This window comes from Electrona antarctica, assembly GCF_951216825.1.
Source record: "Electrona antarctica genome assembly, chromosome: 14".
Lineage (NCBI taxonomy): Eukaryota > Metazoa > Chordata > Actinopteri > Myctophiformes > Myctophidae > Electrona > Electrona antarctica.
Window position 1 is genome coordinate 23,740,007 of NC_136795.1, and position 17,071 is coordinate 23,757,077.

Below are 17,071 nucleotides of genomic sequence, written 5' to 3' on the forward strand. Positions count from 1 at the left end.
CGGTGACAGAGACGGTGTGTGTGTGTGTGTGTGTTATTGATGTTGTTATTGTTGTTGTTGTGCTTCTAACCACAGCGTCGACATTAGGAGCGGATGAACAGGGATGCACATGACTAAAAAGTACCCGTGATCTTCTATTCTACACATTGATCGTTAAGAAACAACCACACACTAACTAGACATGTTAGCTACAGTATAAGCTGGGTTAGCCATCGGCTAGCGCAGGCTAACGTAATAACAATATTTACTAAAACAAGCGATATAATAACTGCTATGAAGACAATCGGCATGCGGTTATTCCGTCGATTGCTTTTTCGATTGTTGTATCAATTGATAATGTGTGTTTTCTTTTTTGTAATACTTTTATTTATGCATAACCAACGTAACATTTGCATTGATGAAACACAAAAAATAAATTAAAATACTAAACTTGAGTTGTCTGATTAACATACTTAAGCCCTATTTTATACGGTGGCATGCATAATAGCCTGCAAGATCACACCATGATGGCATAGAGGCGTTGTGTGCTATTTCATACTATTAAACTAAACTAATGCTATGGCATTTTGAACAATGGATTTTTATTGCATCCCTATTTGATGATAACATTTAGAATAGCAATGATGTTGACATTCATATAATGTCGATAAGGTCGATTCAGTGCATTGTAATTCTGATGTGTTTTTAATCTAGGCTGGCCCATTGTGTGTGCTGTCAGCTGACCAGCCTAGCTGGCTGGCTTGTTGTCACCTCAGATAAACTTTATTGTTCCTTCCAGTGAGCAGTGTTGCCATGTCTGTGTTATTTAAGCGACTTTGGTTCTTTTCTTTTTCTGTAAAGTCACTTGTATAAATCCTAGTGATAGTTGCTTATTGTTTTTTTAACCAGTGGTTCTTAATAAACATTTTCATGTAGGACCCCCCCCCCCCCCCAAATTAATATATAATTGTCCGTCCGTGTATCCCCATCTGAAAATATTTTGTGCCAGCACACCCACCCCCCATAGATTTGTGCAAAATAGCAGATCTACAAGCTCACAATGGATTGCTTCACGGCAAGCTGTGAGCTTGTATATCGGCTACTTTCAAATAACTGTAACCTAAATATTATCACTTCTTATAGCTTATAACTCACTTCTTATAATGTTAAAGTAATGTTAACTAATCAACACTTTTTTCAGGACAAGAAACACAATGAAGCCACCGTCACAGAATCAGTCATCTCCCGTAAGTATTTTAATGTCATATTCTCATCATGGAACCAGTGGTGGGAAGAAGTACTCGCATCAATACTGCAATGTAGGCCTACTCTAGTAGTAAAATAAGTACTCGCATCAATACTGCAATGTAGGCCTACTCTAGTAGTAAAATAAGTACTCGCATCAATACTGCAATGTAGGCCTACTCTAGTAGTAAAAGAAGTACTCGCATCAATACTGCAGTGTAGGCCTACTCTAGTAGTAAAAGAAGTACTCGCATCAATACTGCAATCTGGCCTACTCTAGTAGTAAAAGAAGTACTCGCATCAATACTGCAATCTGGCCTACTCTAGTAGTAAAAGTGCGAAATTCAAATTGTACTTCAGTAAAAGTAAAAAAGTATTGGTATCAAAATGTACTTGAAGTACCATAAGTAGAATGTCCCATTTCACAGGTTTTCAAATGTATGACACTAGAATTTCGCGGGCCTTCGGCCCGCTCATCCTAACGCGATGCGTCGCAAATGGGAAGAAGGCAATGGCAACCCATGATGTTTTCATTTATGCATTTGCTTGGAAAGCGCAAAGTTGCCAAGCTGGCTGAGTGGCCCTGTTTGGTTTTGTGTATGTGCGTATGAAAGCGAGCATGGCAAGGCGCAGGAACAGTATACTGTACTGTACTGTACTGTAAGTCTTTGTACTGTACTGTAGTCATGTGTACTGTACTGTACTGTTCTCTGTACTGTTGTATTAGTGTTTTTTTATTATTATTATTATTACATGGATTAATATTCAGATGTACTGTACTGTACTGTTCTCTGTGCTGTTGATATTATAGTTAGTAGTGTTGCGTTATTATTTATTATTATTGTTATTATTATTATTACATTGGTTAATATTCTGATGTGAGCTTTCTTTCTGTACTGTACTGTAGTCATGTGTACTGTAGTGTTCGCTGTATTGTTGATATTATTGTTGTTATTAGTGTAGTGTTGTTATTTATTATTATTATTATGATTGAAAGAGCATGGCAAGGCGCAGGAACAGTATACTGTACTGTACTGTACTCATGTGTACTGTACTGTTCTCTGTACTGTTGTTAGTGTTGTGTGCTTATTTATTGTTATTATTATTATTACATGGATTAATATGCTGATGTACTGTACTGTTCTCTGTACTGTTGATATTATAGTTATTAGTGTTGTGTTATTATGTTTTATTATTATTATTATTATTACATGGATTAATATTCTGATGTGAGCTTTCTTTCTGTACTGTACTCATGTGTACTGTACTGTTCTGTGCTGTTGTTATGATTAGTGTAGTGTTGTAATTGTGTATTATTATTATTATTATTAGCGTTTTGTGGCGTGTGTGTGTGTGTGTGTGTGTGCCATTTCAGCTGCATCGCGAGGCGATCCAAAATCCCCCCCCCCCCGCGCACGCACGCACGCACGCACACACACACTGTACGTAGCTGTTTGTTGTTGCAGCGCGCGCGTGTGCGTGTAGTGTTGTTGTTGGTATCCATATATGCGCCTGGGTTTGTCCCGCTTGTACCACGCCAGGTGTCGACGCGGTCGTGTTAGCATTATGGTAAGTGTCCAAGTTAGAATCAGAGTGTGCGCTGTGTAGTTGTTCTTCTTCTAGTAAACAGAAGCCGTGTGTGTGTCACACCAAAAGTGGTGACCTATAGAATCCTGTACATAGAAGCATCACGCAATCGTCTCCCTCCCTGTGTGGGTCACGTGGTGGGCTGTGAGCCAATGGGAGAGGGAATGTAGTGTTGCCAGGTCCGCGTATTGTAAGCGAGTGGTAGTGTGTGTAAGTAGCGTGTTGAATGGCATTTTTTTTGTGCTTGTTTTCATAGACGTGGCAAGAAATTAGGCGGGGGTGTCGGTGCTTGTGGCGTGTTTGTGTTTATTATTGATATTGATGTTGTTTGCGAGTGTGGACGGGAGCCGGCTGTAGTGGCAGTGCGATGACAGTTTTTACGCGGCTGGTGTCGAGTGTGGCCGTGCGGCGCGACATGAGGAGATAGGGAACCAACGACGCGGAGGGTAAGTGTGTGACGTGTTAGTGTGTTGTTGCAGTGTGTGTTGCAGCGTGTTGCAGCGTGTCAGTGACGTAGTAGCTGGTGCCTTTTGTTCCTGTGCGTGCTTTTGGGCACATGTTTTCAATTGTAATATAGGATGTATACAATTTTGAAAATAGCCGTCGGATCTACAAGCTCACGATGTGTTGTAGGTGACACATTGTAGGTGTGATTTTCTTTGGACAATTACCAGCATTTCCCCCAAAAAACGAACTCTAAAATTCGAGTGGACAAATGTAACTCAATGGACCCGTAGACAAGGAAAGATGAGTGCTTGGGGTGGGGTGGGGGGTGTTTGAAATTGTCCATGGCCAAATATCAATTTGGTTTAACAATTAAATAATTGTTCTTTGTGGTTTCTTTCATCTCCCCAACACATCCAATGACATTAGTCCATTACTGACATGATTTACACCAAAACATGTACAGTAATGTCAGTATGCAATGTTTCTCAAGTCAATCATACATTTTGAAATTGTGCAAAAAGACGCCATTGGAGTGCATTGTTGTCAGGGTTGTGAAAACAGCAACCCATGGACGTCAGCATTATTACACCATAGGAGGATTGTAAGTGATATGTTTTTGTTAAAAAACAAAGGTCAAAGTTCAAAGCTATTGTGCCATTTGAGAGCCTGACCTTGTCCTCGTCGTGTTGTCATTGCCTGCAGGTGTTCGAGGGTGTCTACAGCAATGCCCGCATGCTTCATTTTCTCACTGCGGTCGTGGTGAGTCCTGTCACACATACACTCACATCATGCAGTGTGCATATAGAGCATATACTGTATAGCAGTGGGCGTGGTTTTCTGGTACCACTGAAAAATCGAAGAAAAAAGAGCAAAGACATGCACATCCTGTAAACATAGTGACCTCAGGGCCAAGTGAAGTTTTGTGCGCCTGTAGGAATTTAGGGGGAAGGGGGGGGTGTAAGACAGGAGAGGAACTGCAATGGCCAGTCTCTGCCAAAAGGTCAGAGGCCTGTTACCTCCCAGCCTCCCACCCGGCTTGGTGAGAGACCCCTTCACCAGTTCAGAGTGTCTTGTCCGGCGTATGATTTGAGATCAAAGTACAGTACAGAGCACAGTATACTACAATATACAGAGCACAGTACAGAACAGTAACTATAACAATAAAATAAATGTATAGTTGCACCACTCAGTTCACACAGGTGTGATTTTTAATAATCTTTTCACAGTATCAAAGGTTTTATGGTCATGATTCACCAGGATCCTGGATGGCTTGATTCTAGGCTTAAAATGATTGATATAAATATTTTTGTAAATCTCTATGGGAAAAATGAATGGCAGATCTTTCAGTGGTACCAGGAAACCACGGCCACAGCACATCAGCGTGCATGTGCATGTGTGCTCGGCTGTCTGTCAGTAACCGAGCCGCTCTGTCACAAATACCTGCTTTGCAGAACCATACCTAACCTAACATGAAAAGTCGATTCAAGTAAAAAAGCAATGCATTCATTCCATGAAACGCGTGCCATCGTTGTTGTTTGCAGGGGTCCACCTGCGACGTGCAGGTGAAGAACGGTGCGGTGTACGAGGGGATCTTCAAGACACTAAGCTCGCAGGTAAACTCATGACTTAAAGTTCTCAGTCGCCACGACTGATTTCAGTCATTTGGATTCCACAGAAATCTTCAATGGAATCATGCCGTGCACCCAAAATAGTAAATAGGGGGTCATGACTATGGTTATAAAGCATTATGAGTATTTTTGAGTTTTTTAACTATACAGTGTTATGAGCGGATTACAATGCCATATATAAGTTAAAGTATGTTTATAATGCATTATATACATGGCATCAGCATGCATAGCAAGGGTGCAGATGCAGAACTATTTATGTTTTGTTTAGTCCCTTCCTAACATTCCAGTCTAGTTTTGTATCTGTTGACGAAATAGTCAATATATTTAGTCATAGCTTTTAGTCATTGTCGCATAGTTATTAGTCTAGTTTCCGGCATCAAATCTTCAGGTACCTAGAGATGAATGCCCCTAATGAACACAGCTATGAACATCTTGTGTTGTGTTTTTTTTTGTTATTCTTCTTATTTTTTTCTATATTTTTTGCAGTGTGACCTGGCCGTGGACGCCGTCCACAAGTGCAGCGATGGCGTCACGGCCGGCGAGGGAGAAGGAGGGGGGGGAGGAGGAGAGGAAGGGGGCGGGGGAGGGGGCGGGGGCGGGGGCGTCGCCCCCGAGGAGCCGCCACCGCCCAAGATCGAGGAGATCACGGACACCATGGTGTTCAGCCCCGCCGACCTGGTCACCATGACCTGCCGCGACGTGGACCTCAACTTCGCCATCAGAGGTATGGCAGGCTGCCACCGGCGCCACACTTAATTGGTTCAGTCACTCTCAATCTTTTTTTTTAATTGAACCCGTTAAGAAGACCTGGTCTCTATACTGCCTCCCACTGGTCAGCTGGGCCGCCTGATGGAGTGGAAAATAACTGTTTGAAATAACGTGTTCCTTCTATGCTCACTCCTCGTGGATTGAGCTCAGTTCGGGGCTCTCCCCAGGTTGGCAGAGGGAGAGTAGCGACCAGGATTACAGCTTAGGCAATTGGCACCGGGTGAAAAAATGGCTTCCAAAATCTTGGGATCAAATTTAGAAAAATAAATAGACCTGAGGCTGATTCTACACATGCCTTCTGAATCAGTTAGTTCTCAAACCTTTTCGTGCCAAGGACACCCAAAAATGATGTGAATTTGACCACGCACACCCCATCTGAAAATGTTTTGTGCTGAGGGACCCCCAGAAGAGAAGATTTGTATACAAGCTCATAGTGCGGCATGAAGTGACCCGCTATGAGCTTGCTATTTTTTAATAGCCAAAGTATAAAATAATTGTTAAAGTGTATTCTGAGAACCAATGTGCTATATAGCTCAAATCTAGAATTACACGCATGCTTTCCGGGTTAGGAAAATTCAGAATTAGCCGTTTTCTTACCTTAAATGAATGTTTCAATAAATGTGGTAATTTTATCGTCTACTCAGGCTTTTGTGAACACCCACACAGTTTTTACGTTTCTTGGTTTAGTATTTAGATATTTGGTAGGCCTATTGCTTTTAGCTGCCCTTTATATTGCTTTTTAGCTCCCCTTCCTGTACAAACCCATTGTAACATCAAACTCCATTTTAACTGTGGTAGATTAATTGAAAACACCCGTCCTTGGTTCTGGTGACTGATATTGCGTGAGGGGGCTGTGGGTTTGGATGTCTTTGGATGAAATCACATGTGAAAAAAATAAATGCATCGATTTGATACAGTTAATTAAGGTCTCCACACATCGGGCGCGAATCGGATGCGAATTCGGATTTTTAGCGGCGTTTCTCCATCGGTTTTCCGAAAAACGCAGCCGGTGTGCAACCACCTTTACTGTATCGTTTACACCCCTGTTATGTGTGTGTGCGCGTGCGTGGGTTCGTGTGCAGACTCGTTCACAGACACGGCCATCAGCTCGTTGCGCGTCAACGGCGAGCACAGAGAGAAAGTTCTACAGCGCTGGGACGCTGGAGACAGCAACGGAGAGAGCTACGACCTGGAGTCTGACGCAGTGAGTACACACACACACATGCACGCAAGCACGTGTTGTTGAACGTATTGTTTGGTGTGTGGCATCACTGCACAACAACAAGTATAAAATCCGGGAAATTCTAAATCCCCCCAACCCCTAAATTAACACATATACTCATTAATAAATGCCTAATTCTAACCCTAAACCCTTTGTCGAGCGTCTATCTATGCGAACACAATTGGCCCGTGTTCGGGGGATGGAAGGCGGGGAGGCCGATATTTGTCACTGCGTGTAATCCTACGGGCTGGGGGCGGAGCCTATCAGCAGGGAGTGTTGAGCGGGAGGAGTAGGATGAAGGCTCTAACGTCTTCCCGGTGGGGGCAGCAGTGACAACGACTACACTGGGGGAAGAACATGGGTAAAAAGCTAAACCAAATTAATAAAAGGCCCCTCTTCCTCTTCCTAAATCCCTTTTTACTGAAACGTTAACCTAAGCCTTATTCAACCTAACCATAAACTTATGATTCAGGCTTTACTCATTAACATTCAAAGATGTCTAATGACATTCCTATGGTGGGGTTTTTTTGTGCTGTTTTCTGCTGTGCACAGTGCACACTTTCAATTCTTACGCTTTTGCACTGACTGAATGGACACGTTTTTTAGATTTTTGACGCGATACGATGAGGTACTCGCAAAGCAGTTACAAGACTGTAATAGACACTCTTGTGACAATGACAATTTGTTTTTACTTCCGTATACCGTTGCTCTGTATTGTATTGTTGATTTGATCAATTTTCTATTCTTTTTGCCCTGTATTGCTGTGCACAACAGTACCATTTATTTTTCCTTACTCTTTACCTCTGTATCCTTAACTGCTGTCCTGCCTCTAGGCGACTGGGGGATCCCGGGGGATCCTGGGGGATAATCAAAGTATCTATCTATTAAAGGGGTTTATATGGTTTTATTTTGACCTGCTCTCTTGCGCCCCGCCCCCTGCAGTCGAACGGCTGGGATGCCAACGAGATGTTCAAGTCCCACGAGGAGACGTACGGCGTCAAGTCCACCTACGACTCCAGCCTGTCCATGTACACGTGAGTTCTCACCCTCACATCCTCTCATGGTGACATTCACTCCAGCCTGTCCATGTACACGTGAGTTCTCACCCTCACATCCTCTCATGGTGACATTCACTTCCATGTGTACATCAGAGTATCACCAGAGTAAGTGATTTTCTTTGGTTAAAATAAGTACTGTAGATCTTGGGGCACCTGCTGTCCAGCCGCATGCTACATGTGGCCTCTGGCCTGCCAGCGTGTCACGTGTTCGAGTTCCGTTCGTGACAACATTTGCTGCGTGTCTCTCCCCTCTCTCTCCCTCTTTCCTGTCTATCTTCACTTGTACATGTAACTATCACTAAAGGCAAAAAGCCAAAAAAAATCTTTAAAAAAATAAATAGATCTAAGTTAAATAGCTCTATGTTCTGATAGTACTCATTGCTATATAGTGTTTGATCAGTAACAGGTGTCTCCATGTCTCTCCAGCTCTTTATTAAACAGAAAAAGCATTTTCAGGTTGGGATACCAATGTTATCCATTCAGGATAGAGAACTCGGGCAGGATACAGAATAACCATGACACAACAGTGATCACTCTCCCGGTTGTTGGCACCCGTACCTAAGGTCGCCTACCCCTGATTTATTGTATCATGTCTCCCCATCTCCCAACGCCTCCCTCTTTGCTGTAGCGTTCCGCTGGAGCGTGGGACCAGCGACATGTTCCGCCAGCGGGAGGCGCGGGCCGCCCGGCTCGCCACAGAGATCGAGAGCAGCCCACAGTACCGCCGCCGCGTCTCCCTGGAGAACACCGACGGCAAAACCGAAGAGGAGAAGTACAGCGCCGTGCTGAGAGGTGACAGGGAGGACCAGAGGGGGGCCAGCCCCGGGTTCAGCTCCAGTGGCAGGTAGGTGACGGTCAGGCCCCATTCCCATCAAAAGAACTTTGGTTCTAGAACTGGTTCCGTTCTAGATAGGAACCTTGGTGCTTTCACAGAACCACTGGACATGGTTTTGGTTCCAGTTCCGAACCAACGTTTAGGGTTCTGAACCAATTCATTTTGAACTGGTTCAATATTCAGCAGGAAAAAACAACTGAACCGTTTCAACCCCGGTGGAAAAGGGGCCTCAGTGGTGGGAAAAAGGTATTCCAGCAGAACTTTTAGTATTGACTCGTATCATTGAATAATTCTCCACTTCTTATTTGTTATCAAACTCACAACATCCAAGGAATGGCGGAGTTCGTCCTCGTGTACTTTATGGGAGTTTATTGAAAAGTCCAATCCCTTATTTCCATCCACAAACAGAATTCCTCCTGAGCTTCTCTCAAAAAGGATCCACTTGAAAATAATTAACTGGCTTGACAACACGCTATAAAAGGCAGATGCGGAAAATGCAGGTCAAAGGTTTGTCCTTGGCCTCTAGGGAGTGTGCATGCAACGTTTCACGCAGATCGGTGCAGTTTTAAGTAAAAAATGTGAAAAGCTGCCTCATGATGGCGCTATAACAGGCCGTTCTGGAAAATGTGGGGCAGAGGTTCATCGTTGGCATCCAGGGAGTGTGTGTGCAAAGTTTGGCATCGACCGGGTTAACGGTGCCGGAGATTAGCTGTTCACAGACGGACGGAAGGACGGACACACACACACACACGGAGTGCAAAACATACTCTCTCCCCATGCCACTCTCTCCCCATGCCTTCGGCCTGGTGGAGACAATAAACATAAATGCAATAATATTGTAAATCACTCAGAATGTGCTTTAGGTCAGTTTTGGCTCCTACAGTATTCACATGTTTTCTTTCTTTTCAAAATCTTTTTATTTCCGTTTTATAACAGTATGGGTGTCAAGTCACAGGTTCATAGAATAAATACAAATAAAATATCAGATTTTAGTATCAGTGACTGAGGTAAACAAACGTAGCCTACTGTATGAATCACAGAGATCGTGGGCAGACATAATGAAAAGACTGTTATTGTGCAAAACATGCCCCTTCAAGACAAAAGAAAAACATTTTCTCCCCTTCAAGTCCCAATTTAGTATAGCCAATTCCCAATTCCCCAGCCTCTCTACAAGTACTCCATCTCTGCTAACCCCCACAATCAGTCATTGGGAGGGTGAAGAAAGCCTCAGGTCTCCTCCGATACCCGGGCCATCAAGCCAACGGTATTCACATGTTTTACTTAAGTAAAAGTATCGCTACTGCAATAGAAATGCAACCGTGTCACTGCACTATAACTTCTATAAGGTCAGCGTTATGCAGCCTACAAACTTCAAAATCTTATCATCACCCCTTTAAGGACTTTTTGGGCATAGTTCAGTGCATTATTTCATACACTAAATATGAAACAGAAAATAGTCAATAATTGTGCTGAAACCTTGACCCGTCCGCCCACCCTGCGGGCAACGGGCCGGCCCGCGCATCACTAGTGCTTGGGCTCTTTGGAGTCTCCTATTGACTGATGATGACCCGCTCATCAAATTATTGACTCCACAAAATCTCCATGAATTCAAGGCTTCATCATGGGTGTGTAAGTGGTAGAAAACAAGTCATTTTATTTATTCCTTTAATCCATGTATAATCCAATGTCCTTTTTCTCCGCTTACCCCCCCCCCCCCCCCCACCCAGGGAAGGGAAGTACATCCCTCTGCCTCAGAGGGCCCGCGAGATGGGCGCGTCAAGCGCCGGAGGAGGTGGGCGGGGCACGTTGGGAGGATCCGGTCGCTTAGGAGGAGGACCCGCTTCCTCGTCCAGATACGCCCCTCCTCCTGGCTCCTCCCCCTCCCCCTCCTCATCCAGATATGCCCCTCCTCCTGGCTCCTCCCCCTCCTCCTCCTCCTCCTCGGATAGGAGCAGCCCGCTGTCCGTCAGGCCGGCCTACTCCCCCCACCAGCAGGGCAGCCCCGCGGCCGGCGGCAGCCCCACCCCCAGCTCCTCCTCCTCCTCCCACCTCCCTCACTCCCTGTCGCATCCGCAGGCGCTGAGCGACGCTGCCGCCGCACGCTCGGCCGTCAACGGAGGTACGCCGGGATGGCAGGGTTGATGTTGACAGCAGATTTTCTATTTTGTTTTAGTCGTCGTCTTTTGAATAAGACTGTCGAGTGGTAATGGGTAAAACGGTCTAAGCGTTCGTCCCAGCGCTGTGATATGTCCTGTTGTGAGTAGACCCATGTAGACACAAGTTGACCTGTGATATGTCCTGTTGTGAGTAGACCCATGTAGACACAAGTTGACCTGTGATATGTCCTGTTGCGAGTAGACCCATGTAGACACAAGTTGACCTGTGATATGTCCTGTTGCGAGTAGACCCATCTGATTCAATTAGTTCAATTCAATGGTTGCTTGCAACTACATGCATCTGCATGCGTCTGTACATGGGTCTACGAGCAACCGTTTGGTTGCAAGTAGTTGCATGGCGACTACTTGTCACCTGAAATGTTCTACTTGTAGTCTAGTTTTAGTTTATTAAATATGGTGAGATTTTAGTCGACTACAGTCGATTAAAATTTATTTTTGCTTGGCCGTGATGACATTGAAATGGCTGATTTTCACTTAGCTGCGCATGCATGCCAAAAATAGCTGATCTACAAGCTCACGACTTGTCGTGTTGCAACACGTTGTCAGCTATTTTCGGTCCATGACACCCACACGCTCCCATGATGTCTTGTTTTAGTTCTACTGGCTCTCTTCTCCACTAGTCCCATTTTAGTCTAGTTTACATTTGTTGACGAAATTGTCAGTATATGTAGTCATAGTTTTAGTCATCATAGCTTAGTTTTTATTTAGTTTTCGTCAGTGAAAAAAGGTAGTCGACGGACAAAAGTTAACTGAAATCAAAAATAAAAACTAGCCTTTTCATGAAAATGTCCAGGGAACTGAAACCGCACTGTGTTGTTTTCCGAAGCTTACTAAAACTAATCGAAATCATAAAGATAACGTCTTTGTCGAAGCTCTGCAAATCTGCTTCGTATCGCGTTTTTTTGCTCGCCATTGGTGTGTGTGTGTGTTAAGCAGCTTGTCTTTCTCCTCTATAGTTGTGTCAAGAACCTCCCCTAAATCCCAGCGGCCGCAGAGCAACAGAACACTGCGCACCCCCAACTCCCAGTCATCACCCGCAGGTACACGCACACACACACACACACACACACACACACACTGAACTATCCTCCCACTCTGTCCTCTCAGCACGCCCTAAGGACCACTATATTTCCACACTCACTCCAGAGGGCCACATTTATGTCAGGCAGAAACCTCCTATCTCCGTAAATTAATGACCTACTTTCTCAGTCTGTCACAAAAAAGAAGCAAAAATAGCCGATCTACAAGCTCAAAACGTGTCAGTGTTTTGAGCTTGTTTTGAGCTTGTAGATCGGCTATTTTTGTATATTTCAATTGGAATCCTGAATAATGTTTTTGCTATTTTAGAATTTGAAAGCTGACAACTTGACAAGTAAAAATGTAATTTATTATTATTATTATTATTATTTTAGCATTACCTTTGACTGTATCTGTACCGTTAATAATCGTGTTAATACAGTATTCAATCAATATTCAATGAATTTGATTTAAAATGTCCATCTCTCTCTCTCTCTCCCATTAGTCTCTCGCTCACCCAAACCCGACAATGCTCCAGCACAGGACCTTCCGTTGGCCGGCCCCGCCTACCTGGACTCCTCCCCCTCCTCAGTTACCACGGCGACCTCCAAACCCTGCGGCCCCACCCCGTTGTTCCCTGTCGACGGTGAGAGACGATACGATTGTCTAAACCAATGGTTCTCAAAGGTTTTTTTAAGGGGAAAAGCCAGGAGGGCCTATGGTCCCTTATTGTATTTGTATGTTTTCTTCTTCTTCTACCTCCAAATATTGCATTTCTGTCTTAACCGTGCTGTCGGTTTTCGCAAAACTTTGCAATATGGTAGAGGTCTATGCCAAACGGTGAAGACACGAAGCTCACACCCATTGGCCAAAGGGTGGTAGGACATTGAAAATGCAAAAAGTGAACAGGCATAGCTCATGAACCGTTTGACTGTCAGCAATACAACTTCGATACACATATGCGTCTCCTCATGCCGAACAACTTTCATGTTGTCTTTTGACCTCTGACCTTTAGATTCCCCACTATTTTTTTTTAATAATTTCTTCTGTCGGCACTCCAGGCCAAAACAAATCTAAATTTGACAGGCATAGCTCATGAACCGTTTGACCACTGTTTTCTTTATCCGTCTTGGAGATTAGGTCATTATTGACCTACAGTAGCATCCTATAGTGTGTATAGTTGCAATGTACATATTATTGATTTTCTTTGGATATTCTACTGTTAGACTGATGATAGGTTCTTTACTTAGATGACAATGTCTATGCATTTGATGTATTATCTTGTGTTGTCCTTGCTTACTGTAAATCACTCTGGATTAAGAGCGTCTACTAAATGCCTAAATTGTAAAACATTTAAGATGACTAAAACTAAATGGATTTATTCAAACTAAATCAAAATCTGCTGTCAAGATCCACACTGGTTCCAGTGTTCTGTAGCTTCAGCGATGCACTGTGGGTTTAAGTCTTCTGTAGCTTCAGCGATGCACTGTGGGTTTAAGTCTTCTGTAGCTTCAGCAATGCACTGTGGGTTTAAGTCTTCTGTAGCTTCAGCGATGCACTGCACTGTGGGTTTAAGTCTTCTGTAGCTTCAGCGATGCACTGCACTGTGGGTTTAAGTCTTCTGTAGCTTCAGCGATGCACTGTGGGTTTAAGTTTTCTGTAGCTTCAGCGATGCACTGTGGGTTTAAGTCTTCTGTAGCTTCAGCGATGCACTGTGGGTTTAAGTCTTCTGTAGCTTCAGCGATGCACTGTGGGTTTAAGTCTTCTGTAGCTTCAGCGATGCACTGTGGGTTTAAGTCTTCTGTAGCTTCAGCAATGCACTGTGGGTTTAAGTCTTCTGTAGCTTCAGCAATGCACTGTGGGTTTCAGTGATGTGTGTGTCTCTATCTGCCTCCCAACAGTGAATGAGATCCTGATCTCAGCCGCTAAGGAGCGAATGGAGGGTCTGGCCTCTCCGCAGGAAGGAAAGAACAGCAAAAGTAAGCCTGGATTATACAGAAAAGATAGACGATCTTCAATCTCATAGCAGGTCGCAGTGCAGTGAAAAAATATGCCAAGAGAGCGCATTTCTCAGCACCAACCGCGGCCGGCGCATATAGAGAAAGAAATAGAGAGAGTTTGACTGCATATTAGGCTACAATAATGTTATATTAAAATCATATACATTTGACGTTCGATTCGAACGTAATGTTTGGCCAATTCTTGCAGCACTAACTCACCCGTGGCTCCGACATACGTGGCCAGTTAAGACACATGATATGATACAGTACGTGTCCGGTTAAGACTCACCCGTAGCTTCCGCGTCTGGTTAGGGTTAGCTTAGAGTTTGGGGTAGGGTGTCGGACCATTGCGTGTCGGACTGTTAGGATGTCGGACTAAAGATATGCACCCTCAGGAAAGATGCGTATTTTTTATGTACACGGAGACGCATGGGTTGCGTCTTGAGATTTGTTCACTAGGGGACCCGGTTTCAAAATTTAGTGTATTCGGTCACCCTACATGCCGGCTTCGTGTGGACGAAACGGCAATAAGATTAAAACCTTTGGTGGATTCACCTAAAAACGTCTGTCTGCATGGCACCTCAGAATGTTGGATGGGGAGATGGGTTGTACGATGTTCTGGCTATCGACCCTTTGCAACAGCGGAAAGAAATTCCATGTTTGAATCGTCAGGTTTCGCGAGTACATGATTGTGAAAAATGTTATATATATTTATATACAGTATAATGTTTAATGTATACTTTGGCTATTCAAAAATAGCATGTATTCAAGCTCAAAGCTATGAGCTTGTAGATCTATTTTTCAAATGTTTGAATGTATATATATTTTAAGGTGTAAATTTTTAACCCATTTTGGACTGAGGCCGATTCTAAGAACGCCTTCTAAATACTGACCTAAGTTTCCTGAAAAACAATAATAATCTTTGAATACTGTACATACTGTACAGAACTCTAAAAGGGGTTCCCGCCCAGAATGGGTTAACTCAAATCTTTGCTTCTGGGCGAGTCCCTTGAACATACATATGAAAAGGTTTGAGCAACACTGATATTATAGCAACATTTTTATAAGAATCGGCCTCAAGTCATAATGGGCTTGTGCAGCTCTAATTTGCAACGCACATAACACCCCCTCCCCTCTCTCTCTCTCTCAGCTCCCTCAGTGCAGCAGAGGACACAGTTGGAGGAGCTACGGAAATTTGGCAAAGAGTTCAGGGTGAGATGAGCAGCATGTCATCAGATTACTGACACATCTTGTGACCTCTGAACCCAACGTTGTTGCTGGAACAGCCGCGAGAATGGCTGGGAGGGGATTACTAGCTTAACGTGGAGCATTGCTTTCTAACTCAACAGTAAACAAACTAACCCAACATACAGTTAGTGTATACAGGGTATCTGCGCATTTCTAAAGTTACCATTTAATGACCTTCAAAACTTTTAAATACCAAATTGGCCAAATTGTTAAATATAACGTAAGAAAGAGGTAAACATTGTGGAAATAGACGCTCTACAAGTGCACACAATGCCTCACAATGCGAGAGCTTCAAGTAGTTCTGCTAGTATTTCCACAACATTTGTCTGTGGAACAGAGTCAAACTAAATGTACAATTCTTGCCAAGTGCTCGTCAGGGTGGGGGGTCCTCAGTTCAAATAATGTTTATTGTGGGGGGTCCCCAGTAGCCTGGCTAATATGCCAGACCGAATCAGCCGTTGGCAAAAAGAAATTGCCTGTCGGCGGATTACGGTCTGGAGAGGCTCAATTGTACGCCCATTTCCTACACCAGAGAACTGGTGTGGCCAATCGGGACACGGTATGCAATATGGGCGGGCTTTGGTACAGTGACGTTCAATGCTTGAGACCTTTGACTGACAGTAGCTCTGACCAATTGCGTCAAAGAGAAAATGTTTGAACCCGCCCCCCGGAAAACAAGATCCATACACAGCATCTCCAGACTCAAATACCACACGACAGTGTGATTTGAGTCAGGCTAGGTCCCCAGAGGATTAGCTTAATGTGCACTATTGTTTTCTCACTCAACAGTAAACAACCAACATAAAATAAGTGTATATAGGGTATTGGGAGGATTGATACCAATAACAAGAGACAGACAGGCAGGACACAGGTTTGAGCCCAGGGTTTGGCACTCATTTATTGAAACCAAAATTATATTCACAGGGTTTGAAATGTTAAATAATAGTCTCAGGCTCCAGGTTAGTCAACTTAAACAGTCAGCTTCAAATAGCAAACTCAAAATCTTCCTCCCTTCTGGGACATCATGGGATAGGTGAGTAAGGGTGGCCTAAGTGGGACCATCCGGGGCTTCATATAATAGTCTTTGTCTTACTTGAATGTCATTTTCACACACGGGGGGATTTAAAGGGAGTTCTCCATTCTCCAAGCCATATACTTGCGAGCCATCAGTATGCAGCCTATGAGGTGAGAAAGATACAGTCAGTCTGACGTATTTTGATTGTATTATATTTGTGAGGGAGTGTGTGTTCGCTTACCGCTAGACCGCTCGCCAACCTGCCACGGAGAGAGCTAAGAGCGAGTGCGGGGAGACGAATCCTTTTTGTAGCGTTTGGCTGGGAGCACAGGTGTTTCTCATCTGAAGCTCTCCAGCAGGTAATCATGATAATACCTGCCTCCTATCACACAGCCCAGCCTGTTGCGCTCTACTCCGCCTCCCACGCTCTCTCTCTCTCCGGGGAGGTGGTCGCACGGCGCGCGGTCCCTCAGCGAGACACCACAGTATCTGCACATTTCTAATGTTACAATTTAAATTTGAGGCCTTTAAAATACCAAATTAGCCAAATTGTCAAATATTATTTTAAGAAAGTGGCAAATATTGTGAAAATAGCTGATCTATAAGCTTGTGAGCTTGTAGTTTGGCTATTTTCACAATCATATCTGTGGAACTGAGTCGAACCAAATGCAATGCCTACAATTCCAAGTGCTTGTCATGGTGGGGGGGACCTCAGTTCAAATATGATTATGTTGGCGGGTGGTTGCGCCCTGAAAAGTTTGGGAACCCTTGAAGTAGGGCATACATTTACAAAAAAAAACTAAAACAAAACATTTCTACCCGACAGCAACAATATCATAGTTACT

At 43.9% G+C, this 17,071-nt stretch overlaps 1 protein-coding gene across 1 annotated transcript in view; it reads left to right on the forward strand.

Annotated features, from left to right (window-relative positions):
* atxn2l (ataxin 2-like) overlaps positions 1-17,071 on the forward strand; it is a 30,914-nt gene continuing 13,843 nt past the window's right edge. Inside the window, exons 1-13 of the mRNA XM_079520481.1 lie at positions 1-120; positions 1,181-1,226; positions 3,961-4,017; positions 4,800-4,871; positions 5,373-5,610; positions 6,737-6,858; positions 7,819-7,910; positions 8,563-8,778; positions 10,497-10,888; positions 11,903-11,986; positions 12,469-12,609; positions 13,865-13,942; positions 15,114-15,175. Of these exons, the coding sequence (XP_079376607.1) occupies positions 104-120; positions 1,181-1,226; positions 3,961-4,017; positions 4,800-4,871; positions 5,373-5,610; positions 6,737-6,858; positions 7,819-7,910; positions 8,563-8,778; positions 10,497-10,888; positions 11,903-11,986; positions 12,469-12,609; positions 13,865-13,942; positions 15,114-15,175 (1,617 nt within the window). The 5' untranslated portion in view covers positions 1-103. The remainder of the gene's footprint in view (positions 121-1,180; positions 1,227-3,960; positions 4,018-4,799; positions 4,872-5,372; positions 5,611-6,736; positions 6,859-7,818; positions 7,911-8,562; positions 8,779-10,496; positions 10,889-11,902; positions 11,987-12,468; positions 12,610-13,864; positions 13,943-15,113; positions 15,176-17,071) is intronic.